Genomic DNA, 25,405 nt, shown 5'->3' with positions numbered 1-25,405 from the left:
TCACCCTTCACGTGCAGCCCTTTGGGGGGGGGGGAGGTCGCGTGGAATGGAGAGACGTCCTGCATGGCGATCACTGTCGCCTCGCTTACGTGCGTCTTGCCAGAGCGTATGTACATGCATGCCGCAGATAATGACGACATGACGAGGGAGGGGAGAAGGCACAGCCGACACGTAGCACCGCACCTGCATCAAGAAGCGAACCCAGAGAGCGAGAGCAACACCGTGCAGGACTGACCTGTCAGATAGAAGGAGGGGGGTGTCCACAGAGTGACACGAGCAAGATAGATAAAGGGTTCCAAGGAGTGGTGGTGGTGGGAGGGTGGGGGCAACATTGATCACGCACACAGACACGTCCGCACACAACGCACTCACTCATGGCGGAGGCGATCCGCTGTACATGGGCAGCAACAACAACAGTAACAACAACAGAGGAAACATGAACAGTACAGCCAAACACCAACATGCACACACACACAAGCGCCCACGCACACTCTTTGTGTCCTTGCGTGACTTTACTGCAGACGCGAGCGAGCCCTTACTTCCTGTCCTTCCCATTCATGCCCGCAGCCGCTACGAGGCTGCGCCGCACGCGCCAATCACACCGCTGCCACCCCCTCCGCCCGTGTGGCTGGAGATGCCGTCGTTGTTGACGCTACCGGCTCCCGCTGTGCCAGAAGAGACCAAGACGCTGTTCGACCCCCCGGCTAGCTGCGAGCGCGACACCAGCGACGCCAGAGCAGGCACCATGTGCGTCAGCGGCCGCAGGAGCGAGTGATGCAGGAAGGAGAGCAGGCGCTCCTCAAACGGGACAAACACGTTCGGCTGCTTGAAGCCGCACAGGACGCACAGAAAATCGCAGAAGCCCTCGAAGGTGAGAACGTGGGCGCGCTTTCGATGCGCTGGTTGCGCGACGGCGGACTCGGTGGCGGCATCTGGATCGACGATACGCACCGCGCGGTAGCCTGGCCGTCGCGACGACAACGGGAGGCTGCCAGGGCCGCCGTTGGCGTGCGCCAGCCGATCCATCTCCTTGCGGTTGGCGATGGCGACCTCTTCGTTCGCCTGGCGCAGCACAGAGCAGCTGGAAAAGAGCTCATGGATGCGATGCTGTGAGAGCTCGGTGCTGGTGAGCATCGCATCGCGCAGAAGCCGAAGCACATCCTTGCGCACCATCCCCGGCTCCCCGAAAACCTCCTTGCTATAAGTCTGAAACACAAGCAGCAGCGCTGGGGCGCAATTCCGTAGCACCACCTGTGTCCTCACGCCACGCGTGAGCTGGTGAAGAACGAAGCGAGGATCTGTCGCTTGCAGGTGGGCGGCGGAGCTGGGCAGCACGATGCCCTGCATCATGAGCCTGAAAGCCTCCATAAGGGAGCAGTAGGTGGGCTTGCTGCTCGACACGCGGCGGCTGCGGTTCGCCTCATCGCCATACGGCGGCAGCGAGGCGGGACCCCCGAGCCGCCCATCATCGCTACTGGCGAGGGTGCTAGATTCCCAGCTGCCGACAAAGGCAGTCGGTGAAGACAAGGGTTGCACTGCTACGCCTGCTGGAGTCGCCGAGATGAAGGCCGGGTAGAGACGGTGCGCCAGTAGCACAAGCGCCATCACAAACGACGGGTATGTCATGTCCATCTGTATGTCTGGTAGCGTCTGATGCTGCATTGATGACTTCGGCGAACGACTCCGCCTGTCGTCACCCTCGCGGCGCAGCCCCGTGGCCGCTGGCGCCGTCTGCGACGACGCCTCCCTGGCGGTCCGTGCCGACTGCAGCACTGCGGGGTCCACCTCATCCCGAGCGAACGACACCGCCATGACGGCGCGTTGAAAGAGCTTGGTCACTACCTCCATGTCTATCGCCTGCAACTGCGGCTTCGGCTGGCGTGACCATAATGACTGCACTTGCATCTGTGACTGACCAGATTCGCGCCTCCTGAGCACCGCAGAATCATGCGCGCCGGCGTCCTCGCTATCTGGGCTCGCCAAGCTGATCACTCCGAGGTCACTACACAGCATGCGCCAGCTGCCGAGGTCGAGAACCGGAAGCGCCAGGTGTGCGGAGAGGGTGGCGCGCTGCACAAAGAGCGAGAGAAGATCTTCCTGCCAAAGACCGGTGATGGCGTCCGTCAGTGACGCCGTCTCAGCAGTGGGGTCGGTCAGATGCTGTTGCTGTGTCGGCGGCTTGGCTGCCTCATCGTCCACGGAGGTGAGAGAGGCGCCGAAGGTCTCGCTCGCCAGCGCGTTCAGGTAGGCCTGCTGGCGCTGCTCCACGCACTGACGGATGAGCGGATGCTCGATGGAGAGGTTCTCCTTACCGTCCTGACGAAGTCCCAGCAGTAGTGCCGGGGCTGACGCACACGGTCCGGTAAAGACACCGTTGCTCAGCCCACCATACGTGCGCACCGGCACCAGGCAGTTGAGCGTAACATGCCAGCGGTGCAGCTCCAGTGAGCGGCGCAGCACCATGGCGAGGGTGCTCAGCATCGCGGCCAGCTCAGGGCTCTCGAAGGCGTCGCTTGGCCAGAAGCCGCCGCGCAGCAGGAAGGGGTGCGCCTGTGTGCCGAAGACAGGAAGGCAACGCTCACGGAAGAGCTGCCACGCCGTCTTGTCTTCTGTCGGCAGCTGACGCAGCATGTCGGCCTCGATCGAGTAGCCGGATGGCGGTGCCCGGTCAAGCGTCGCCGTAATTTCCGCCGGACTGCCGCCCCCTCCTGCAGCATCTCGGAGGCTGCCGTTGAGCTCGGCCGCTGTCGCTTGGCCGCCGCTCCAGAGGTACAGCAGTGCGCTGCGCTCTCGCTTCGCGCTCTGAAGACTCTTGTGGTGGAAGGGGTGCGCGAAGCGGACGTAAAGAAGCGCCACGAGCGTGATGACGGCTGACCTCTCACCGCGCACGATGGCGTGCGGGTCGACCACGGTGTGGAGCGGCAACGGAGCTGACAGCGTAGGCAGCGACGCCACGGCGGCTCGCGGCGACCGTTTCACATCCCCCGCCTCTGCCGCGCTCACACGAACGTCGACAGTGGCCTGCCCGCTTGTATTCTCACCGTTTGTGGTGTTCGCCCGCCACGCCTCGTTCTGCTCCTGTGCCGAGACGTCTTGACCGGCCATGAGCTCTGTCGCAAAGGCGAGAAGCTGGGACATGCGCTCTACAGGCGGTGCGGCCAGCAAATCACCAAAACAGTCTGCGTACACAGGGAAGGGCGGGTTTAGCTGCACGCCACGCTGTTCCAGCAGTTGACGTCGGCGATCGATGCCATCCAGCCTGGCCCCGGCAGAGTCGCTCATGCCCACGCTCGCGCCGACGCCACGTTCCATCTCGGCGGCCGACGTCGTGGTGCGGTACCGCGGCAGGGCAAGGTAGTAGAGAAGTCGACTGATCAGCACCCCGCTCCGCGCTTCCTCGCTGAAGCTGTGGAAGCGCTCGGCTAGAGGGCCATCCTTCATGTCGTCGAGGCACTCCAGGTCGTCGAGGCAGCTGTTGGCCCAGTCTGCGATGATGACAAGGGCATCAGGGAGTTGACGGTCTGAGCGCAGCACGATTGGGGCGATGCGGCTGAACAGACGTTCCTCATCGCTTTCGCTGCGTGGCGGCGCCGCGCGGCTTTCTGTGGAAGCCGATGTCACCGACATGGTGGCTGTCGCCTCTCGCCCGTCCGCCGTCGCCTCGGCAGCCACGGCGGACTTCGCGGCATGAGGCGAGGCGTTGCCGAGCTCGCCCTCGTCACCATCGTCATCGTCGCTAGTGGTGCACCCTGTGCCGTAGCGATCCGCGTGCACGCGCGCCTCGTCGGCACCCTCGGCTGCCGCTGTGGAGACCTCGCACATGTCTCCGACGACGCGCAGCACGGTGCTCTGCCACGGGCGGTGCCGGTGCGCGCGCAGGCGAGAGCGGACGTGCCGCAGCTGGCGGTTCTTCTCCTTGATCGTCATGAGCTGCTCTTGTGCGGTGTTGAGCGCCTCCAGCTTGTCGCGCAGCAACTGCAGCGTGCCATCCTCCAGCTGGCGATTCCGCTCACGCAGGCCATGATTTGCAGCTTCGACCTTGCGCAGTCGCCGAGACTGCACGGCCAGCTCCGCGCGGAGATAGGCGTTGACCCGGTCAATTTCGTGCAGCTTCGCTAGCATCGTCTGGAAGAGAGGGTGCATCGGGACGCCGCCGGCGTCACCTCCGCGACTAGAAGTGGCTTCCGCCAAGGATGCGTTGATGTCAGATGCTGGGAATGTGGACGGCGCTGTAGAGCGCGCGTGGTATGACCTGTTGCCCTCGTCTTGGATATCGTCAGCGTGGGACTCGAGGTAGACGAGTTGCGCCAGCGTTCCGCCGCCATCGATGGCGTTGTCCTCATCGTTACTGCCCTCACTCTGGTCTTCGCTGCTGGCATCCCGCACAATGTACCTCTCCATCATGCCACATTTTCCATCTTCTCTTGCAACGACTTCATTGGCCGCAGAGGCATTGCTTCCCTGCAAGCTGCGGGTGCCAGCCTCCCCGGCTCTCTCTTGCTCTGCCGCCGCCACGCCGGCAGCCTTCCGACGGATAAAGGAGAGTTGGACTCGGCTGTAGCCCGCCCCCTTGCGCTTCGAGGAGTGCGTTTCGTGGCGATGGCGGCTGGGAGGGGGCGACAGGGACGCCTGCGCGCTCCTCCCTCGCGAGTGGCTGGGGGCCACCGCCCATCCGGCAGGGGTGTCCACCATTGTGGATGCGGCGCTGGCATGGATGCCCGTTGCTGAAGATCCTTCCCTGCTGCCAGCAGCAAGTTCCTGCTGTCTTTGCCCGCTCTCTTGCAGCTGCTGCTGCTGAACACGAGACCACATTGTAGCTACGGGTTCAGCTGAGGTTTCGGGGCCGTACATGAGCAGAGCCGTGGCCATTGTCGCCGCTGTTCCCACGTATGCTTGATTGTCCCGCAGCGCTGATAGCCTCGACTCATTGAGAAATTCGATGTACGCCGCCTCCATCCGTGCCTCACGTACAAGCTGCTGCCCGCGCTGTGCCTCTCGCCGCCACGCGCTGAACATCCGATGCAGCTCGACACGTCCCCGTAGTCGTGCAACCACGCGCTCCGTTGCAGCCTGCTGGGCGAGGCACTGGCGGTGCCGTATGACTCCTTGCAGCCACGCGCGCATCGTCCACGACTTCACAACGCCCTCGAGGTACTTCGCGTCGGCCTGGGCCTGCACGGCTGCATCTATCAGGCTCTGCTGCTGCTGGACGCGCAGCGGAAGGGTTGCAAGGTGGGTGACCTGCTCGCTCAGCGTTCCCAGCCGTGGCCGCACCGCCGCCCACCCGGCATAGTCGGCGTACACGTGAGGCAGGATGTACTGCCGGAGGAGGTGGCTTGCGAACTCCATGCCTGCCGTGATTGACTCCGCCTTCTCAATCATGCTGGAGAGCAGCGCAACACTGACCGCCGCTTCTAGCCGCAGCACGGGGGCAGGGACAGGGCGGTCACAAGGGAGAGCGACAACAGAGACGCCGGCCCCGGTCGGCAAAGCCGTCGACACCTGTTGCTTCACCTCCTCCGCCAGTGCACGCTCCGTGTTGAGGGCGGCCTGCAGCACCTCGTGACGCTGCTCCAGCTCCAATGCGTGCTGCGCCTCCACTTCGTTCTCTTGCTCCGTGAAACTGCTTGAGGTGCTTGTGAGACCGACATGCCGTCCTGCATTGCGATTTCCATCACACGTGTCCTCCACGGTGGCGACTGCGGCAGTGGTCTTTCTGCTCTGGGCCTCGATGAAAGAAACGCTCGTCTGATGAAGGACCAGCTGCAGCGCTTGCAGCAGCGCCGCCATCTTGTGGAGCGGCACCGGCGATGCACTCGATGGTACCAGGCACACCCCACTCTTTCGCTCTCGCTGGTGCTGCAGCTCGCGCTGCCAATGATGTTCTTCCGACGTCAGCAGTGCTCGCACAGCTTGCTCGAGAGCCGGGCTCAGCTGTTCGTCGAGCGCAGCCACATGGCGCTGGTGGAGCCGCATCGCCTGTCGCTCACGCCACCAGTGGTGTAGCGGGCCGTTGAAGGAGGTCGTTGAGGCATGAGCCGGCGCTGTGGAGGCGGTAAAGGCTGGCGTGCTGCGCGTCCACAGCGCCAGCTGCCGCGTCTCGGCAGCGCTCAGGTCTGGTGCCACGATGTTCTCCGTGGTTGACGCTGGCAAGCCCACGAGCGCTTCGTGGAGGGGTGCAGCCGCACAGCCGGCAACGCTGGCCCCAGCACCGGGTGGCGGAGACGACTTTGCCTTCTGCCAATTCGCATCGTTCTTATCCCTCTTGTTGTCCTCGTTTGGCTGGACGCGAGCAGGGATGAGGGCTGCGTAGACACGTGGGGTTGCTGCAGGCGGCACGCGTATCGCCTCAAAGCCGCTCATCGACGCTGCAGAGGTAGCGGGCTGAGCTGCTCTTCGACTGTGGTGCGCCGACGCAGTCTTGAAGAGGCCACGCGCTGCTGCTGTCGTTGTCGTCGCACTCTTGCCGGCCGATTGTTGTAGATGCGGCAGTTGCCATGTGGACGCCGCCGCCGCACTCGAAGGGGCGGCGGTCGCGTTTGTATAGGATAGCGGGCGCAGGCGGAAGGCGCTCACATCGTCATGGGTGAATGTGGGCGCATTCGAGGGCAGCCGCTGTTGTGGCGAAGTGCGTGACGAGGAGACGGGCATCCTTGTATCGCAGCACCGAACCCGCTCGCAGACAAACAGTTGTGGGGCGGTGAGCGCGTCTCTCTGAGCGTGCGGTCGTTGTGGTGGTGCTGCACGAGAAGGGGAGAGGGGGGGGGCAGGACAGAAAGACCTACAGTCGAGGTGTGTGTGTGTGTGTGTGAACCGTCCGAGACCATACGTGGAGATGCGAGGGGCGAGGGGACAGGCGCTGGCAAACGCGCGTCGCACACCCGTGAGCGTGTCGACTTGAGGGTCGGTGCGTGCGCAGAGTGCAGGCAGATATAGGCGGACCGTGCGCGTGTGTGTGTATGTGAGCGGAGGATGCGACTTGAACATAGCGGCGCTGGAGGAGAGAGCGAGCGATCGAGACGATACCGTAGAGCAGTAAAGGCAAAAACTGCTTCCCTTCACACCAGCCTCGTGGGCCCACAAACACGTGGGGCGGATTACGCAGGCACGCACCATCGCGGAGCCCCCCACCCCTTCCCATTCTCACGCCTCGTCCAAGGTGACGTACACGGTGGTAGGAAAGAGGCGAAAGACTCGCTGCGCCACGACGTACAGCACCACCAACGCAAACAGCACGGCAGACACGCGCAGCAGCAGATCATCGCGCGACTGCACTGTCAGTAACGTGCGCACCATGCGCTGTGCCATCTCCATCGATGAGTGCACATCTTGGAGCGACTGTTGAAGGGTCGCGAGGGACTCACTGGAACCGGCGAGCCCCTGTACCGCCGTGTCCATCTTCTTGAGCTCCATCGAGAGCATGGACCGCGTGTGGAGCAGCGAGCGGAGCGCCGCCGCGGTGCTGGCGGCGGATCGACCTGAGGTGGACGTCACGTCACCCTCGGTGACGTTCTCTGCGTCCTCGACCTCGGCCACAGCGCGCGGAAGCACGCGGCGAAGGTCGATGCGGGCCTTCTCCAGCCGCATGTACAGCTGGCGCTCCTCTTTCGTCGGCGCCCGATTCGCCACAGAGGGCGATGCAGTCCGAGTAGCGGGAGAGGCCGAAGAGCCGGACCGCTGCTGCAGCTGCTGGTGCACCCGGTGTCGCTCGCGCTCCCGCTGCTCCCGCACCGTTTCTAATGTCCGTAGAACCAGCTGCGCGTGTGCAGCGGCGATGGAGAGGGCACCATGCAAGCGCTGCGTACGATTCGTCACGAAGGCGTGGTGCGTCGTGATCAGCTCGTGTAGCGCCTGGTCCGCACGGTGCGCCAGGGACAAAAGTACCTCAGCCGTTCGTGGCGGTAACGGCGAGGCAGACGGAGGCGAGGGCGATGCCGCCGCAGCGCGTAGCGCGGCAGTCGCTTCCATGACAAGGGGCACCAAGAAACGTTGCTGCTCCGTTCATTCAGGTTTGTGACTCTCCGCGCGTGCCAGCGCGGAATGCAGGCGCAGGAGGGGGGGGAGAGGAGGTTCGATGTGGAGGAGAGACACAGAACAGGCGAGGGCGATAGCACATGCCCGCCTCATGGGTGCGGTGCGCGTCACCGTGACACAGTGCAGACGACGTACACACACGCTGGGCCGTGGTGATGGTGGGATGCGGCTGCTGCGGCGCGAGACGCCCCCGCACATGCTTGCCGATGGCGGTGGCGCAAATCGACCGTGCGGCTCACACCCCATCAGCGGAGGCTCCCCCCTTTCTTTTTAGCTCACATAGCATCAACGCTGCTCGGGCGACAGGCACATGCTCACACGCAGCGGGAGAGGATGTAAAACGACACAAGAAACCAAGTCGATGCACGGGAGCCGCGAGCTTCCCCCCGCACCCTCTTCTATGAACAGATGCCTTCACAGAGGTGCACAGACACCCACACGCCACTGCACGTGGCCAAAGCATCGCTGTGATCGGCAGAGTCGCGTGAACCACCTCCGATATCGCAGGCGCCGGCACCCCCGCCGCCTCCTTCAGCGCCAGAGCTGAGGGCTCATGCCCGTGCAGAGCAGATGCGGCAGCCTTGCCTCCGCATGAGCCCCTCTCGCTGCTGCTACTCCCTGCAGACTCCGCACCATGTACCATTACACAGACGGCAGTGTGGCACCACCACAACCGTTGCTCCTGTAAAGCTTGCAGTGCCAGCTTCCACTACGTGGTGGTGCCGAGGAGTTGCTGTCCTTACAAGCCCTTCCCATCACTGTCCGGCTGATGTCTCGTGGCAGGCTGGAAAGTGAAGAGTTGCAGTAGCTCCGACACCGTTGCACTGGTGCTGTGATCGCGCCGAGACGTGGTGCGACACCGAGCGGCCGTAGGCGTGCGAGGCCCCGTCTTGCATCCTCGCTGCTGCTGTACTTCATCCTCTCCCACTAGTGTGGTGAAGGCGGTGAACTCAGCGGCTAACGCGCATGCCACAATGCGCGCGTACCGCTCCTGCAAGAACGCATCGTCCTCATCGAAGGAGCCGCACGTCTTGTGATTCGGTGGTGCGCTGCCGTCGCCGTCGCATCGCTTGTCGCGCGAGGGCGGCAAAAAAGGGCGCCTCGCCGCAGGACGGTCATAGTCGGACACAGCGCCGCCACTCGAGTGCTCATTGCCGCTCTCGCTGCCCTCATCTTCATCGACAGGGTCAAGACGAAAGAGTCGCCGCGCGACATGCTCACCTTGCCGCTGCAGCGGTGCGTTTGGCGAGCGCACGCCTGCACCGCCGCGATGTTCTCTTCCACAGGGAGCCGTTTCACCGACCTCCGCCATCGCCGCTGTCGCACCACCATCGGCCTCACGGGTTGACTTGACGCTGGAAAACACGCTCAGCAGGTAGCTCATTGCATCCTGGTTATCGAACTTCACTCGCGGGGTCTCGAACTGTGCATTCCGCGTGCGTTGTGCAGTGTTGCGAGGGTGCCGGGCGAGGGAGCTGCTACTGCTGCTCCTCTCCTGCTCTGATAGCAGCGACGATGCCCAAAGCGCGTCTGCAGTTGCTGCCTCGCCGGACGGAGGACGATCACACACAGTGCTGGGCGTTAGGCCGACGTTGGCCTTATCGCTGAAGCTGCTAACGTCGCATACGATAGACGGAAAAGCGAGCGCCGCCGCCATGCCGTGCTGCCCGCTCGACTTGCTGGCGGAGCGCGTCGGCGAGGGTACAGCACTTCCTGCTCCGCTGCTCTGGGGGCTGTGCGGTGCCACGACAGTGGCTTCTGGATAGGGCCCCGTGGTGGAGTTGACGCCCGCGTCCTCGGACGAGTTGATGGGGGACACCTGCGGTGTCGTCGGCGATGGGAGAGTGAGGCACAGTCGAGAGTCTTCGTGCGTCATCTTCCTCTGTGTGGGCACTTTGGCTGTGATGTGATGTGCGTGATGATGCCGGCGCCCCTCCGCCGATACGCTGAAACTCTCTGCCGTGCTGACGGCCGCTGCACGTTCGCGCTTCTCATCACCACCCCGTTGCCGGTGTCGGCGCTGCCGGTGTGGACTGGAGTGCAGTGCCGCCCGCAGGGAGCGGATATCCTTCTCCTGCTCCAGCACCTGTTGAGAGAGCTGCACGATCAGCCGCTCGCATTGCCGCAGCATGTCATCCGTGTTCACTGTCGTGAGGGCCGAGGAATCCGTCGACGCCACGACTGGCCTTTGTGGCTGCCTCCGAGTACGCGACGATGACATTGACCTACGGCTCGCAGAGTCTGGAGTAGGCGAAGACCACAAGTGCGCGCGCGCAAGGCTGTATATGAGTGTATGTGTGCCTGTGCACCGGCGAGAGCCACTGAGCAGGCGGGAGATCAAGCTTTTATGCGTGTGCTCGGTGCTCCACTTCTATAAAACGTAGGTGGCCCTCGAGGGGAGGGGCGCGTGCGCCTATCTCACACCCACGCACGCCTTATGTCAGGGTCGCCGCCAACCCACGGTGAAGGCTTCACGGCCGAGGGGGTGGTGGTAGTGGTGGTGAAGGAGTGAGATAGACACGCGAAAAGCGAAGCGAAAAACAACAAAGAAGGACGGACACACGATCGGACCCCTCCCTCAGCGTCCTTTCGGCTGCACGACTCCTCCTTTGCAACGGCGGCGGCGATTGTGCGCCGAGACAGCCGAGACCTGTGCCATAAGACAACGCACAAGCGGGATAGGGAGAGCACAGGTGGGGTGGTCGTAGTGGTGGACGAAGTAGGAGGGGGGGGGGCATAACGGTGATGGTACGCTTGCGTGCATAGTGCGCGTGCCTGCTTGTCTGCGAATGGGCGAAAGACACGGGCACAGGCACAGAGACGGTAGAATCCAAGGGCTGATGCTGCCTGCACGCGCTTGCGTATGTCTGCACCTCCAACGGCGCACACCTGATGCATCAGTTGAGTTTTTCCTTGGGTCTGCGCCCTCCCGCTCATCCATCACACCTCTACACACATGCACAGCGCGCTGCGCATGGATGAGCAGTTGGCCCGCAGACAGCCCTCCCTCCCCACATAGGCAGACACAGCGAGCACGGCTGCCTGTTCGTCGCACGGTATCATAAAAGCTCATTCGAGGGGTCCGAGACGTACATGCCAGCCGACATGCAGATGCGGAACTCGCCGCGGCTCCACTTGCCGGTGGTCGAGAGGTAGCGGTCCATGTTCTGGAGGGTGCGCTTCTCCGACTCGAAGAGGCCGCCGAGGCAGGAGCTCTTGTGCTGCACGCATCGCAAGCCTAGGTAACTCAGGAACCACTGCGTATTCTACATGGCAGCGTGCCGGTGCACGCGGAAGAGGTGGGAGGGAAGGCAGACAACTTCTCGGTCGGTTGGCTGCTTCACGGAGGTGAAGCGCCGTGTCCGTTCTACCGTGCACTTGAGAGATACAGAGGCAAGCTTGCTTTCCATCGTGCGCCGGATGTGCTGGAGGGCGTAGCTGACGTTCGGCAGAAACGAGAGGTATGTGCCAGCCACTCGCGAGAGCTGCGCCGTGTTTTCGGAGAAGAGAAGCGTCGCGTACTGGTTCAAGTACGGCGACCACCCAGCTGCGTTAGAGAGGGAGAGCCGCGGCACGGCTGCTGGCGCCGCAGGAGAGGCGGGTGGATGGGCGGCAAGTCCGGTTATATTACTTGTGGCTGTGGTAGTCGTTGAGCACGCCAGATTATCGGCACGCCAGATTATCGGCACGCCAGCGCTTACGCTCAGCCATCTCGCGGTAGTGCAGCTGTGCTGCCTTCAGGTGTGCCACCCACTCCACCGTGCACAACCCGTCGCCGAGTCTTTGCGCCATGTCCATCTGCTACACCTCGACGTCGCTCTCGCGCTGTGCCGGGGACTTGCGCAGGGTGACCATGAGGCCCGCCACCTCGGCTTCGGATGCTGCGTCCAGCTTGGCGTTTCCATGTGCCGGTGCCTTGGGGCTCGGAAGCAGCGCGAACTGCAGCCACTCCTGGCAGAAAACGCGGTAGAAGGTGCTCCCCTGAAAGGCGTGTGCATCACCAAGCCCCAACTGGCTGCTGACGAGCGCCTCGCAGAGAGTCGTGAGGGGTGGAGACGGTGCTTCAGATGTGTGCCGAGAGCGGCGGAGCCAGTATGCGGGTGCCGTAGAGAGGCGCGCGTTGGCAGTGGAATTGAGCGGATGCGCTGTAAGCTACAATGTGCAGCCCATTCTGCATCGGCATCTCACTCGTTGCAGTCGCCTCAGCACCAGCGGTGGCATTGGCGTTTCTGGCGGTGGCGGCACTTGAGATGAGGGCGTCTGAGATGGGTTTGTGGACCGACGCCACCACAGAAGGGGATGTTGTAGTTGGAAACCGAATCTTCTGCACGTAGGCGATCAGCTTGAATTGCAGTCCCTCCTCGCGCTCTGGCTGGCGCCATTCCTGCGACGCGCACACTTGCAGGCGGTATGCATGCACGCCCTCTGTGGTGCCGCTGCGCTCCTGGTTCACCACATTCGTTGGCAGATCTGGGCAGGCGTTCTTCGATAGCGTCTGAGGAGCTAGCGTGATTTCGCTCTGCACAACGTTGCCATTTGAAGAGGGCGAAGTGTTGGAGTTAGCCGAGTCGACGCGTCCGATGGACGCAGCACTCGTCGCGTCTGCTGCGCCACCGAAGACAAGCCTGCTCGCCCCCGTCAAGGTTCACTGCAGGTTGTGAAGAGCGACGTACTCCGTCACGACAAGCCGGACGCCGTGCAGGAGCGCGAACGCCAACTTCGCCATTAGAGGACTCGTGAGTGATGTGTGTGGCAGCCCCGCCACGCGCACATGCAGCATCCGCTTCGAGGCAGAGGTCCGCCCCGTCACAGAGGGGGCCGCTGCTGCCTCCTGTTCGCTGCACGCCACGCGCCACCACGCCCGCACCATGGCCTCCTCACTCTTCTGCGCCGCCACCTCCAGCACTTTGCTGTGAACAAGGAGCCACTCGTGGAAGCTGACGTGCTGCGCCGTGCCCAACCGGTAGAGGCCTACGGCGGCCCTCTTCAGCAGCCGCACTTCCTTGTCTTGGATGCGGCTGGTGGCATCGCCCCGAGACTCTCGGCGCCGTCAAGGGTGCACCTGCCAGGACGGTAAGAATGGAGAGCGAGTGGCACAGGCGAACACTGCCATCACCTTTAGCCTACGGCGCAGGACGTAGAGGGGGCATAGGGCTATCACGCATGTCTTCCTCATCTTGCTGTTTCGGCGGCTGTGGTGGTGGCACATGCGTGACAGGGGTCGGGGTGCTGCTGCTGCTACTGCTGCTGCGACGGATTTCCGGTGGCGGCACTCGGGTGGACCAATGAGGTCAGCCACTCTTCGACTAGTGCATGCAACGTCTCCGCGTTGGTTGTCGTTTCTGCGGCATTCCTTTCAGTGACGGCTGAACGGTTTGCGTCGGCCACCTGCTCGTGCAGGGGTGCCGATGCCGATTCGTGCACTGATGACATCACATCAGGTGAGGCCAGGGCCGGCGAGGCATTGACCCACAGTACGTGAGCCGTGGGTGGCAGCGGCTCTTCGTCGATGCCACCCCTTTTGCCGGCTGCCGTCGCCGCAGCATCGTTCTCCCTGCTGCCCACCGCAGCCTCCGTGGACGCCGGTGGTCGCGACGTTGATGACGATGACGCCACCGCTCGCTGCCCAGCCTTCATTTGATCGGCTCCCGCATGGCCGACCGAGGCTGTGGGCACAACAGGCCTCAACACCGACCGCGCTAGTAGAAGCTCAGTGAGGAAGAGCGTCATCAACGTCAGCGCAACGCAGATGCTCCAGTAGAGCTGCCCCATAACGCGGCCGCGCCGTTGGTGCAACGTTGATGTCGCGCCTTTCGTGACGCTGGGTGCAGCGGCCTTTTAGGTCCGCTAGCGGGTTTTGGAGGAATGCGGCACCGCACAAGCGTTCACCTCTCGCCAAGCACCGGTATTGGACGACTCCATTCGCACCGTCTCCGCAGCATCCTGGCTAGGGCACATGAGCATACGTGATCGCCTGTTGCGACGAGTGTTTCGTGGTGGTGATGAGGCAGTGACACCCACACCCACCCACCCACCCACACACACACACACGCACGCACACGCGGTTGAAGTGAGCTTGAGGAGGGTGTCTGCATTTGCACACTTCCTTTTCGGCGCCAGCAGAGAGGGAGAGAGGTGGTGGTGGTGGAGGGCGGGGGGGCCGAGGGAACGTTACACGGAGGTCAATGGGCGTGTCGGCATATTCGCTTCAGTCGACCCGACTTCGGCGGTGGCGGTGGGTGCGGTCGTGCCGCTCACACACCGAGCGCCACAAAGGCACGCATAGAGTGCGTCTTTTCACGTAAGAAGATACATGCACGCATATGCCTGCCTTTGCAGCTTACTGTCGCACCTCACCGTCTCGCCAGTTGTGCACTGCCACGCTTGGTAAACGGGGTCGCGGCTCGGTCCGTCGGCGGAGTTTTCGCCGCATTGTGTGTAACGAGCCGTAGATTACACACGGCAGGGGAGGCATGCAGCGATGGAGTTCCCCGTTGACTACATGAATGTGCGTGTAGCCCTTGCGGACAGCAGCGATGGTAGAGGCGCCATCCGCATGAAAGTGAGCCACAGCTCCAGTAGACAAGAAAGAAAAGGTGCTTCCCATGAGCGGCGCACCTACACGGTCGGCGGGGCCATTTCCCTACCGCGTGCCCGTCGTGGCACCCGGATTTCCCGCTGCTCTGCGGCTGCGTGCTCGCTTCGCACCATCTCACCCTCTCATGCTCCTGCTCGCGGTTAAACACATCAGGGCCACGAAGCCCATCGTCCGCTCGTACCGGGAGCTTGCGCTGCAGAGGGTGAGCCCGCGCGAGAGCCGCGCCTGAGTGAGGAGGCTGTCGAAGGCCCTCTTCAAGGCCAGCGCAGTGTCGCGGGTCTCTGGTGGGGCCATGTTGCACCCGTTGAATGCGACGCCGTAGATTGTCGAGAAGACGACAACGAGGGTCTGGATCATGCACCAGCCTGGGCAACAAGAGTTGATTCTGAGGATTTGGACAAAGTCCGAGTGCTCAGCGAGACCCATGCCCGCATTCGCTTCGTCTTCCGGCAGCGGGTGCAGGCGCACTCCTCCGACACCCGCACACCCTCCTGCAGCATCATGATGATTGAACCATCTGCAATCGGCCCATTGGAACTCAGCGGAAGCGGCGCCACGATCTGCACCATCAAGACCACCAGCCGCGTACGGAATACTCCTGCCCGGCAGAGTTCCTATCGCGCAAGAGAGAGAGATCGGCATGGAGTGGCATCTGTGGAATGTCTGGTACAATGATGGACTTGCGCGTGCCCAACTTCCTCTGCAGTGGCTGCTGCACGTGCAGTCGCTGGCGCGAGGGGGAAGAGAAAGCAAGCAGGGGCAAGCCGCCAGCAGCCAGCGCCCGAGGCACGCCCTCACCGTCGTGTTCGTGTGCCTGCATGTGCCTGCGTGCACGCGCGTATGCCGCCATTTTGGTTCGCCCCTGTGCGGCTCTGTGCCCCGGCGCTGGCTCCTGCACGCACGCGCCGAAGAGAGCCGTCTGGCAGGTGGGCGCCGGAAAGGTGGTCGCGACGGTCAACGAGGCCGAGGCGAGCGAGAAAGGAGGCGCATACCAGCGAAGTATAGACCTTCGCTTCGATGCAAGGCATCAAAGAAGGCTGATGCACCGTCGACGCACAGCTGCGCACGCACATGAGTGCGCGAGCGCTCCTTCCGCTGATGCATGGTGCACACTGACGCATCGCCCAAAGATGAAAGAGCTGACGTGCGGCTGTGTGCGTGTGTGCATCCGTGCTTGTGAGGATCTTCGTGTGCTGTCTGCAGGCCTGACGGCGCCGCGCGCTTCGCTGTACTCCGGGGTTTCATGGCCATCTGACCTTCCAGTGAAGACCATCACACACCTACACTCATGGGTCGACGCCAGAGGGGTCGGGCGACTTCGCTGACGCCTTTTCATCTTATAACCTCCGTGCTCGGCCTCTTCGCCTCTTCTCGCTCCTTTGGTCTGCACCACACAGACGCCGACGCGCAGAGCAGTTCAGGCAAACTGAACCATCGCACTGATGGTGAGCGGCCAGCACCACCACCACCATCGCCCCCACGAGCAAAGCCTTCTCAGATCGAGCCAGCCGACCAACCGACCACCAGCGATGCCGCCGCTGCATCTGCCAGAGAGAAAGAGCTGAGCTGTAACTCGCCCGCGTCTCCTTCCTGATGATGTGCCGTCAACATTGTCTTGCTTGCCCTTGCCATGACGACCATCGCGCACACGTGTACACCCCGTCAATGATCTGCGAGGAAGTGTGTCGAAACGCCGAACTTGTACACTTGAGAGCGGGTGTAGCCCATGTCTTTGAGGAAGCCAGAGTAGCGATAGAAGGGCCCCTGCCAGTAGCCGTAGTTTCCGAAGGAGCTGACGCGACCACACAGAAATGCCAGCATCGACTGCGGCCCACAGATGAGCAGCTGAGGGCGGTACGTCGCGAGCTGCGACGCGGTGCCACTGCCGACGCCGGCGCCGGCCTCCACAATGCGCACCGGCGGCGGCAGCGCTGCCGCAATTGTTTCAGGGTCGATGTTACCAACGTACATGTTCGGCTCGATCGGCGCGGCGCTCCCCCTTCGCCGTCCACCGGCCAACACGTTGTACGAGACCTGAATACGGTTCTTGTTGTGCTCTGCATACGCCTTGAAGAAGGTATCCTTGAACGGAATGTCGGTGGCTGTGTGGTGGCAGTAGAGGAGGCTGAGCTTGGTGTCATCGGCCTTGTTCTTGTCCATGATGTTCATGAGCTGCAGCGCCACGGAGGCGCCGGAAGTGGTGCACACTACGCCGAGCTCCTTGAAGGTGTTCGGCTGGTATGGGAACTCCCGCATCCATCGCCCGAGATAAACGATGTCTCCCGGCTCGAGGTAGCGCAGGCGAGCAGACATGCGGCCGGGATCACAGTCCTTGATCGCGAACTCGATGAAGCCGCGTTCGTCGGGGTGGCTGATCGGGGTGTACCACCGGGAGAGCGAGGAGAGCTCGCGCACGTTCCCACTCATCATCCGGACAGAGCTGACCGGCTCATACCCGGCGTAGTCGTAACTGTTCGGCAAAGCGAAGCGGTACACGAACATGCTGCTGCCCTTCTCCCTGTTCTTCTCCACCAGTGTGATCGGCACCGGCGGTGCACACCAGCTCCACCGCTTCGCCAGCGGCCGACGTTGTTGCGTGGGCTGCAGCACGAGCGTGTACACCGCGTAGCTCATACCAAACGCCGTGGCGACGGCGGCTGTCACGCGGGCCACGTAGCCCTTATTCACGTCGTTGAACATGCCTTGAACGGCGCCCGGGATGTCTTGCAGGGTGAAGGACCACCGCCGTGGCGATGCAGCAGGGCCGCGTCGCTGCTCGCCGGCCGCCCCGTCATGTCCGCCGCGCCTTTGATGGTGGTACTCAAAGTCCGAAAACGTACTGCCCTCTTCCCCCGGTGCAGGTCGTCGGTGCGACATGCTGCTCCCCGTCAGCTGCTGTTCCCACGGCTTTGGCGGCATGCGGTGAGGTGGTGGTGGTGGTGGTGGGGGCTCTCTGGATAGGCGGTTATGGAAGCCGCTCATATATGTGTGCGTGTGTGTGGCCGCGGTGACGGCGTAAGAAGGCGAAGGATGTGGGGAGAGATGCATACACGGTATAACGAGGAAACACATCTGCGGCGGCGAGTGTGGGTGCCACACACCGTAGCACCATCACCGTTCTGGGTAGACTGTTCCGATGCCTCCGTTGCTGTTTGGCACTCTCGAGGAGCGTCGGAGGCGACGATTTCCAGTACTCTCGTCACTGGCCTGCACGAAACCACTGACGCCGCGCAGTGAGCGTGGATGCGACAGTGCCGGCGTGTGCGTGTGCGTGTGCGCGTGGGCTGTGATGCACGTCCATGCACAACGTGGTAAATACGAGTTGGCAGATACACATGTACAGAGAAAGCCGAGAGAAAAAAACAAAGGAAAGAGAAGCGTCACGCCCGCGGCATGATGTGCACACGGGCACAGGCGGCTGCCAAGCGACGGCTTCCACGTGCGATCCCTGCTCCCCCTCGCACTCCCTCAAAGAGAGAGAAGGACAGCAGCCGCAGGGAGGGAAGCGGCGCCCCCTCTGTATGCGTGTGTGTGTGTGTGCGTGCATGCGGGGGTGCATCAGCGAGCACGCAAGACGGTGCTGGAGCTCACTCGTCCCACTTCCCGCCTCTCGTCTTCTTCACCTCCGATAAGGGAAGGGAGGCTAGGGGCGGTGCTGCACGTACCGCTACGCATGCGTCAGCTTCCCTAGAACGGCCTTTGAGCTTGCACAGGGAACCACTTTTACACTTTTTGCCGCCTTCAGCGCCGTCCTCATCGCCTCCTTCAGCGGCGCCTCTTCGGCGTACAGCATGCCGCGGTCCTTGAGCGTGCTTACAATAGCAGCGGCGGCGTCGGCTCCCTCGCCAATGACCACCACATCGACATCCTTCATCAAAAACCTCGAAGGACGCGGCTGATGGCCGGCGAGCTTGTCGGTCTTCGGCGACTTGAACAGATGCCCACCGGCGTACGCCTTCGTGGCAACATCTTCCGTGTAGTTGTGTGGCCACTTGAAGCCGTACTCGCTGACGTGGCGGCGGCCGTGGTGGCGGTGTGAGAGGGTATGCGGGAGGCCCATGCGCGTGGGCAAGCTGCGCTGCACCCGCTGCAGGTCCTGCTCCACTATGTCGGTAGGCAGCGGCTTTGCGCCAGTGGCGCTCGCCGGCATTGAGACGACATCCCACGCACGGGATACAACGCTGTTAGCGATGCGGTGATGCCGGCTACCGTAGAGCTGCGGAGACGTGCGCAGAGCATCCGCGTCGGCCTCGTCGCCGGTAATCACCAGCGTCAGCGAGAGCCCATCCTTCGACATGATCGACTCGCCAGGGACGGTGAGGTAGCCTTTCTCGTCGGCGTAGAAGCCCCAGCGACCGCACAGCATCGCTGTGCTGTCGAGGAGTGCGTCGCAGCTGGGCTCGCCGCCCATGGCGCACTTCATGGGAATGCTGTAAGGCTCCGTCGCGATGAAGCGGTTGTGACTGAGGCCCATGTCCTTCGGCCGCGGCCCGCCGAACTCCTCGACGATGCGCGGGCTCTCAAAGTCGTAGGAGGGGGCGTGGTAGATGAGCACGCCAGGGCGGCGCCACCCCCACTCGTCGATCGGCGACTGCGACAGCCGCTTCACAAGCGTCACCTCCTGCCGCGCCACGTAGTTGAAGGTGCGAATCGCTGCCATGGACGCGAAGTAGGCATGCGTCGGGTTGTCCGTGATGATGCGGTACGGGGTAGCGGTGCCTGGGTCGCTCCCAAAGACGCCGTCTACCAGGTAGAAGCGCAGCCCTTGACCGAGGTGGTACTGAAGCTCGCGCAGAACGCGCTTGCCGTGCAGGGCTGAGATCTCCGTCACGTCCTTGTTTGCCGGGTTTTTGATACGGTGGTGCTGCTCGTGCTCCTTCGTGTGCGGGAAGCAGAGCCTCTGCACCGGCTTGCTGGTGCTGCGCTTGCCGTAGCGGATCATGACGGCGCCGGTCTTGGGGTCTTTGCGGCCCCACGCACGTCCACGCAGCTCGTAAGGGCGCAGGTTATACTCGCCGATGCCGTACGTGTAGCGCCACACGCCCGACCACATGCCGGCGTTCGCGTAATCGCCAACCTGCGACCAGTTAGACGCCAGCGTGCTGGCGTTGGCGTTCCACCACGGCCCAGGGTCTTCGTTCGTCTTTTTGAAGAGCGTCAGCGAGTCGTAGCCCCACTTGTGCATCGTGTGCAGGTAGTTGTCCTCCTCTGCCGCGGCGGCCGCATCTGGCATCACCTCAGCACGGAAGACGGGCTTGCGCCGCTCCTCCTCCGCATCCGGGTTGCAGCATATCTCGTTCAAGATGGAGATCTGGCCTGCAGTTTGGCCAGGGATGGGCTTCAGAGTCTCCTGGATGTTGGCGTAGCGCACGCCACGGAGCTGCTGAAGCAGCGGGGACGACGACGACGCGGCGGCGGCGGCCGTGGTGCCAAGCCGAGAAAGACGCATCATCTTCCGCTGCACCCTCGCCGCACGAAAGAGGGGAGGGGCGGACGGAGAGGTTTGGGAGGGGTGGGGTGTAGATCGTGATGAAGACGTGCAGTGACGGACGAACACAGGAGACGTGCTTGTGCACCCCGCACGTGCCGGCGTGCCTGCGTGAGCGCCAAAGCGAGCGCGCGCGCGGGGCAGGAGGCAGCCGCCTCGCTCCGTGGGCCCACGAGCACTGCGGAGGCGGCTGCGAGTGATGCTAGCGCTGCAGAGCGTACACAGAGAACGCAGGAAGGGGCAGCCGCACCACGCACACGCACACACATGCGCGTGGCCGAGGACAACCACAGCGGACGAAGAAAGAGAGAGAGAGGACGAGCAGCGCGCCCGTGCCTAAGTTATTGCTAATCTGCTAACTACTCTATTCGTTGTGCAAGCGTGTAGGATGCACACGCGAGGGAGTTGCGTTCGTGGACCCGTACGCGGGGGCTGGGGTGGGGAGCACGTCGCTCTCCTGTCGTGAGAGAAACGTAGCGGCGACGGCTAAGAGAACCGATTCAGGAGCGATAAGTGGGTGCGCCACGAATATACGCTAACACGCGCGCTGTGATGTTTCTGTTGTGAGAGCTACCCTTAGCCACCGAGTTCAGAGCGGGTGTGGACGTGCGGGGGTCGCAAGGGCATCGCGGTACAACGACACCAAGAGAGGCAGAGAGAAGTGAGAGGAAGTACCGCCTTCTGCAATCTACATGACGCTCTTACCGACACGTCTCCGTGTGAGAGAGAGGGAAGGAGGAGGGATGAGAGGGCGTTCCGCGTTGGCAGCGGAGGGACCAGCCGGGCCGTTGGCGCATCGTTGCCGTTTGTCGGTGCTCCTTCGATTTTCACACGAGTGGCACATGTTTTTGAGCATCCGCACGGGTCAAGATACACACGTTGCAGGGTCTGCACGCACACAGCCCCCCCCCCCACACACACACACACACACACAAAGCCGTGGGCAGACCAAGCGAACGCCGGAGGGAGGAGGGGCGCGTGGGTGCGGGCACGCTTGCTCAGGACAGACAGAGAACTACCGAGCACAGCAGGATCGAAAAACGGCGCACACGAAGACGACGACGACAGTACAACAGAGCCGGCCAGCGGGAGCCGATCACCACACATACCGAAGCAAGGATGGAGGGGGAGGGAGAAGTTGGCAGTGCGTCAAGCGCATACGCATTGCACCACACGCACGCGCACGCATCCCGCTCTTCCTACCCACCGCACGCAGGCGCCGACACGAGCTGGCAAACGGTGGTAAGGTCGAGAGAGAGCGAGACTAATGGCACGCGTGCCATCGTTAATACGCATGGAGAAAGGAAGAAAAGGGCACACGGGGGAGAGGATACTGCCGGTGGTGGAGTTCGAGGGGCGACCGTGAGAGAGAATGAGATGGACAGCATGGGGCGCTCCCACAGCACCGCCATCACAGCAAACAAACAAGAAATAGACAGGGAAAGGAGAAGACACACGCACGCACAGGTACACACACACACACATATATATATATATATACATGTATGCATGTGTGCCTAATAGGGAGGCCGGAGGCAACAATATAGAAAGGATACACTAGGCACATGGAAGGGTATACTCTAAAGGATGGGCGTTCGTTGATTGGGAGATGCGAGACAGTGAACACAAGTACACCCGCAGAGGCCCACACACATACACGCAAGCGGGTGGAGAGGTAAACAGTCAACCGTTCCCCACGGTGGGGAGCACTGAGAGGAGCGAGATGTCACTTAAGTCCTGTAGCCTGGGTCGGCCCTCTCGCCGCTCTCGTGCCCCCCACCTGACTGAGCTGGCTCCTCGACTGCTGCACCTCATACAGCCACCGAGGGAGCAGCGGCACTGCCGGCTGCTGAGCGCACTCCGCCAGACCCGCACGCACACTCTCTAGCTCTCCCTGCAACTCAGCTCCTGTTTTTTTCGGATTCGTGTCGGTCGCAGGATGTTGAGGCCGACGGAGGTGATGCTAAGGCCGAGGATGCCCTTGCTGTACCCGCTTGTGCCGCTCTCATCGCTGCTGCTGCTGCTGCCAAGGTTCATACTCTCCTCTTCCGCGTCAGCAGCAAGACTTGCACTGCGCGCCATTCGACCCTCGGCGCAACACTGGTGAGAGGCTTTGCGAGGATTGCCGAGGGTTGCGCTTCGTGAGCGTGTGCTGAGCGATGCCTTCCGGCTGCGTCCGCCAGCCCTCACCTCTGCGGCCTCTTGCTCCGCTAGCATCGCGTGCAGCATGTGGCACAGCTCAGCTGAGGAGATCCGCAGCTCTTGACGCGGCTCCATCATGCGCCGCAGCACGGTGCGCCACTGCTCTGGGAGCGAGGCTGGTATGTTCACACCCTTCTCAACCGTCTGCGAGATCTGGTGCATGGATGTGAAGGGCACGTGGCCGATGAGCAGTGTGTAGAAGGTGACCCCTAGCGCCCAGACGTCGAGGGCAAACGGGTCGATCACGCGTGAGTCGCGCCGCTCCTCGCACAAGGGGCTCGCCGTCATGTTGCTGCTCTCGTCAGCATCATTGCTGCTTCTCCGCCGTGTGCACCGACCTGGGGCTTGCTCCGCATCCTCGTCTCTGTCTTCGTCGTCGACGCCGGCGTAGATTTCAGGAGCCATGAACAGTGGTGTGCCTTGATAGGTGAGCGTGGCGGCAGTTGGTTGGCCTGCCTTCGCGCACATGAGCTCTGCGACACCGAAGTCGGCGAGAAAGGCGTGCCCGTCGCGGTTAACGAGGATGTTTTCGGGCTTGATATCACGGTGCACAATATGCTGCTCATGAAGGTACACGAGACCGTCACTGATTTGTGCTGCGATCGGCAGAACGGTCCACGGGTGCAACGGAGCTCGAATATGTCCAGTCGAGTCGAGCTGCGCGACAGCGCCGTTATCCACGTACTGTAGGACCAGGAAGAGGGAGTTCGCCTTGGGGTCGTTGATGACCTCGTAAAGACGAACAATACTGGGGTGATTGAGGTCCTTCATAACCTCGACTTCGCGCTGCAGGTTACGCGTCTTGTCCGCCGCCGTCGTGAACGGGGTCGACGGTGTCTGGCGGTGCTTGCTCCGCCTCCGAGCCGAAGAGGACGATGACTTGAAGTTCTGCATGGCTTCGGGTGTCGTTGTAGCCAGCGCAGTCGCTGCTCTTCCCCCACTAAAAGCTCCCCCGCTGCTGTGCTGCCCGAGCACGGACGTGGACGGGGAAGCCGACACGCGGTGCTGCAACCGGTACTTCTCTTTCGGCTTCAGAATGATCTTGATGGCAACACTCTTGTTCATGCTCGTGCTGAACGCCAGAACGACGCGCCCTGTGGATCCACTGCCGATTTCGTTCAGTAGAATGTAGTCATTGAGGTACTGAGCACCGTCGAACGTCTTCGCCAACAAGGCGGTGGAGTAAAACTGCGCCGTTGTTGTCGTCGCTGCCGAGCTCTCGTCCAGCGGCGGCGGCCCCAGCGGTAGAACGCTCGCTTCGTTTGGCTTGAGGTTCGGAGCCGACGCCATCGTCTTGACCAGCGGGAGAGATCCGCTCGCGTGCACACCATCACGGCCTTCGACCGTGCTGCGTCCGCTCGCTTCTGGGCGCGCCTTATCGGCCGGGTACGAGTTGCTTCGATCTTTCCTTGACGGCGCCTGCGCCGAAAGGCGTGGCCCCAGGTACGAAAAGGCGTCGTTGACTGCCGGCATTGCATGCGCATCTGCTGCTGCTGTAGTCTCTGCCGATGATGACACCGATACCGTGGGTATCTGCCTTGTCACCGCAGCTGCAGGGGGCGGCACAGACATCTTTGAGACGAGTGAGGATGAAAGCTGTAGGCTTGTCGACACTGATGGCACCGACGTGGGTGGCGCGGCTGGCATGGTGGCATGAGTTGGTGAAGGCGGCGACCGCAGCAATCTGCTGTCCTGCTGCCACCGATCGACACCGTTGCTGAAGCCACGGAAAATCGCGTTCAGTGCGGGCACATCGTAGGAGCGGCCCATCATCTGGTGAAAGGACGGCATCGGGGACAGCAGCGGCGAGTCTACTGTCGAGGTTGAGGGCTGGCCAGCATACTTGTGGATGCCGACGCCAAAGCCCTCGCTCGTTCCGCCGCTGTTGTGCCGCGACGCAGTGCGTTGTCGCTCGGCAGAGAAGCGATAGGGGAAGTCTAGGTGGGCGCTGCAGGTGGGGCTTCTCTTCCGCCACACTGCGTCGTTCTCGCCGCCGCTGGCGTCCACCTTTTTGTGGCGATTGCCACTGCCGCCTTTCGTGCGGCCTCGCGATGGGATGGCCAGAGAGAATGGAGATGAGGAAGATGGCGCCGTTTCCCGCTCGACGTCAGGCAGGTCGGAGAGGCGCTTGAATGAGTTGAGAGCAGGCAGCGGCACGTGCGAGTACAACATCGACGCTGCCATTGACGAGCGCGTCTCAACGGACGACCCGGCATCAAGTGCGATGGCAGGTTGCGAAGCCATCGCTGTCCGCTCAGACGCGGTCGCGACGCCGAAGGCCATTTCCGGCAGCACCCGTGAATGCTGCGGAGAGGCCAAGGACGCGATAGATGACGCGGGCGCCACGCGCGTGATTTGGGTCGATGAACGGAGCATCGGCCCGCGCAGCGGGCTCAATGAGGTCTGAGCGGCGGCGCTCTCTTCATTGAGTGCGCCGCCGCCGAAACCGTCATCATCTCTGTCGCCAAGTGAGCGCGTGGTGCTACTTGCCATGCTCTTCAGGCGCCGCCTAATCGCCATAGACTTTTGGTACATCTTCATTGCCTTGTCGAACTTGCCTGCCCCACCACTCGCACAGGCACGGCCTCTCAGGGTGCCGCTCCCGCTGATGCTGCCTTCTGCCTCGCTGGTGCTCATGGCGCAGTGCAAGTTCTCAAGCGCTCGGCCGTTCCTCAGCATCGGCTGCACCGCCGTGGCCGCCGCGACACCCTCTCCACGAAGCCGACCTTGAGTTGCAGCCGCGCCAGGCGTAGCAGGCAATCCCTGCCAAGCGCGATACGCAGGCGAGAGCGCGCGTGCTCTCGCTCCTCAGAAACCAGGCGAAACGCCGTTTTACCTATACACAGGCATGCACACGTGCTGTGCACGCAGAGGAGGGGAGGAGGGGGGAGGGGGTGAGGCAAGTGTAGGTTTCAGTGTGGAAGGGCAGAGTGCCCAAGCAGATGACGTAAGAAAACCGAAACAAAGCAAAGGCGGACCGCGACTGAGGACGCGCAGGCGAGGTGTGGCCGGATGCGCCGTCGCGAGGCGCACCAGTTAGCGAAGCGGCGACACGCAGACAGAGGGGTGGGCTGGTGTGGGGC

The 25,405-nt window shown here is 62.6% G+C and overlaps 6 protein-coding genes and 1 pseudogene across 6 annotated transcripts, besides 1 other annotated feature; all 7 read right to left on the bottom strand.

The window, feature by feature from the left end:
* Positions 1-570: 570 nt before the first annotated feature.
* On the bottom strand, positions 571-5,976 carry LDBPK_110310 (hypothetical protein, conserved; the record flags this gene model as incomplete). Its single annotated transcript, XM_003858960.1, has 1 exon — positions 571-5,976. The coding sequence occupies one exon, from the start codon at positions 5,974-5,976 to the stop codon at positions 571-573; it is 5,406 nt and encodes a 1,801-aa protein (XP_003859008.1).
* Positions 5,977-7,143: 1,167 nt separating this feature from the next.
* Positions 7,144-7,968, bottom strand: LDBPK_110300 (hypothetical protein, conserved; the record flags this gene model as incomplete). Its single annotated transcript, XM_003858959.1, has 1 exon — positions 7,144-7,968. The coding sequence occupies one exon, from the start codon at positions 7,966-7,968 to the stop codon at positions 7,144-7,146; it is 825 nt and encodes a 274-aa protein (XP_003859007.1).
* An 805-nt stretch (positions 7,969-8,773) lies between these two features.
* On the bottom strand, positions 8,774-10,165 carry LDBPK_110290 (hypothetical protein, unknown function; the record flags this gene model as incomplete). Its single annotated transcript, XM_003858958.1, has 1 exon — positions 8,774-10,165. One exon carries the CDS (start codon positions 10,163-10,165, stop codon positions 8,774-8,776), a length of 1,392 nt encoding a protein of 463 aa, XP_003859006.1.
* A 2,514-nt stretch (positions 10,166-12,679) lies between these two features.
* On the bottom strand, positions 12,680-12,814 carry LDBPK_110280 (annotated as a pseudogene).
* Positions 12,680-12,814: a sequence feature.
* Positions 12,815-16,294: 3,480 nt separating this feature from the next.
* On the bottom strand, positions 16,295-17,332 carry LDBPK_110270 (NADH-cytochrome b5 reductase-like protein; the record flags this gene model as incomplete). Its single annotated transcript, XM_003858957.1, has 1 exon — positions 16,295-17,332. The coding sequence occupies one exon, from the start codon at positions 17,330-17,332 to the stop codon at positions 16,295-16,297; it is 1,038 nt and encodes a 345-aa protein (XP_003859005.1).
* Positions 17,333-18,299: 967 nt separating this feature from the next.
* On the bottom strand, positions 18,300-20,084 carry LDBPK_110260 (hypothetical protein, conserved; the record flags this gene model as incomplete). Its single annotated transcript, XM_003858956.1, has 1 exon — positions 18,300-20,084. One exon carries the CDS (start codon positions 20,082-20,084, stop codon positions 18,300-18,302), a length of 1,785 nt encoding a protein of 594 aa, XP_003859004.1.
* A 1,920-nt stretch (positions 20,085-22,004) lies between these two features.
* On the bottom strand, positions 22,005-24,959 carry LDBPK_110250 (protein kinase, putative; the record flags this gene model as incomplete). The annotated part of the gene is made up of 1 exon (XM_003858955.1): positions 22,005-24,959. The coding sequence occupies one exon, from the start codon at positions 24,957-24,959 to the stop codon at positions 22,005-22,007; it is 2,955 nt and encodes a 984-aa protein (XP_003859003.1).
* Positions 24,960-25,405: the final 446 nt, after the last annotated feature.

The sequence above is a fragment of the Leishmania donovani genome, chromosome 11 (genome assembly GCF_000227135.1).
Source record: "Leishmania donovani BPK282A1 complete genome, chromosome 11".
Lineage (NCBI taxonomy): Eukaryota > Euglenozoa > Kinetoplastea > Trypanosomatida > Trypanosomatidae > Leishmania > Leishmania donovani.
This window is presented reverse-complemented; position numbering and strand designations above follow the sequence as displayed.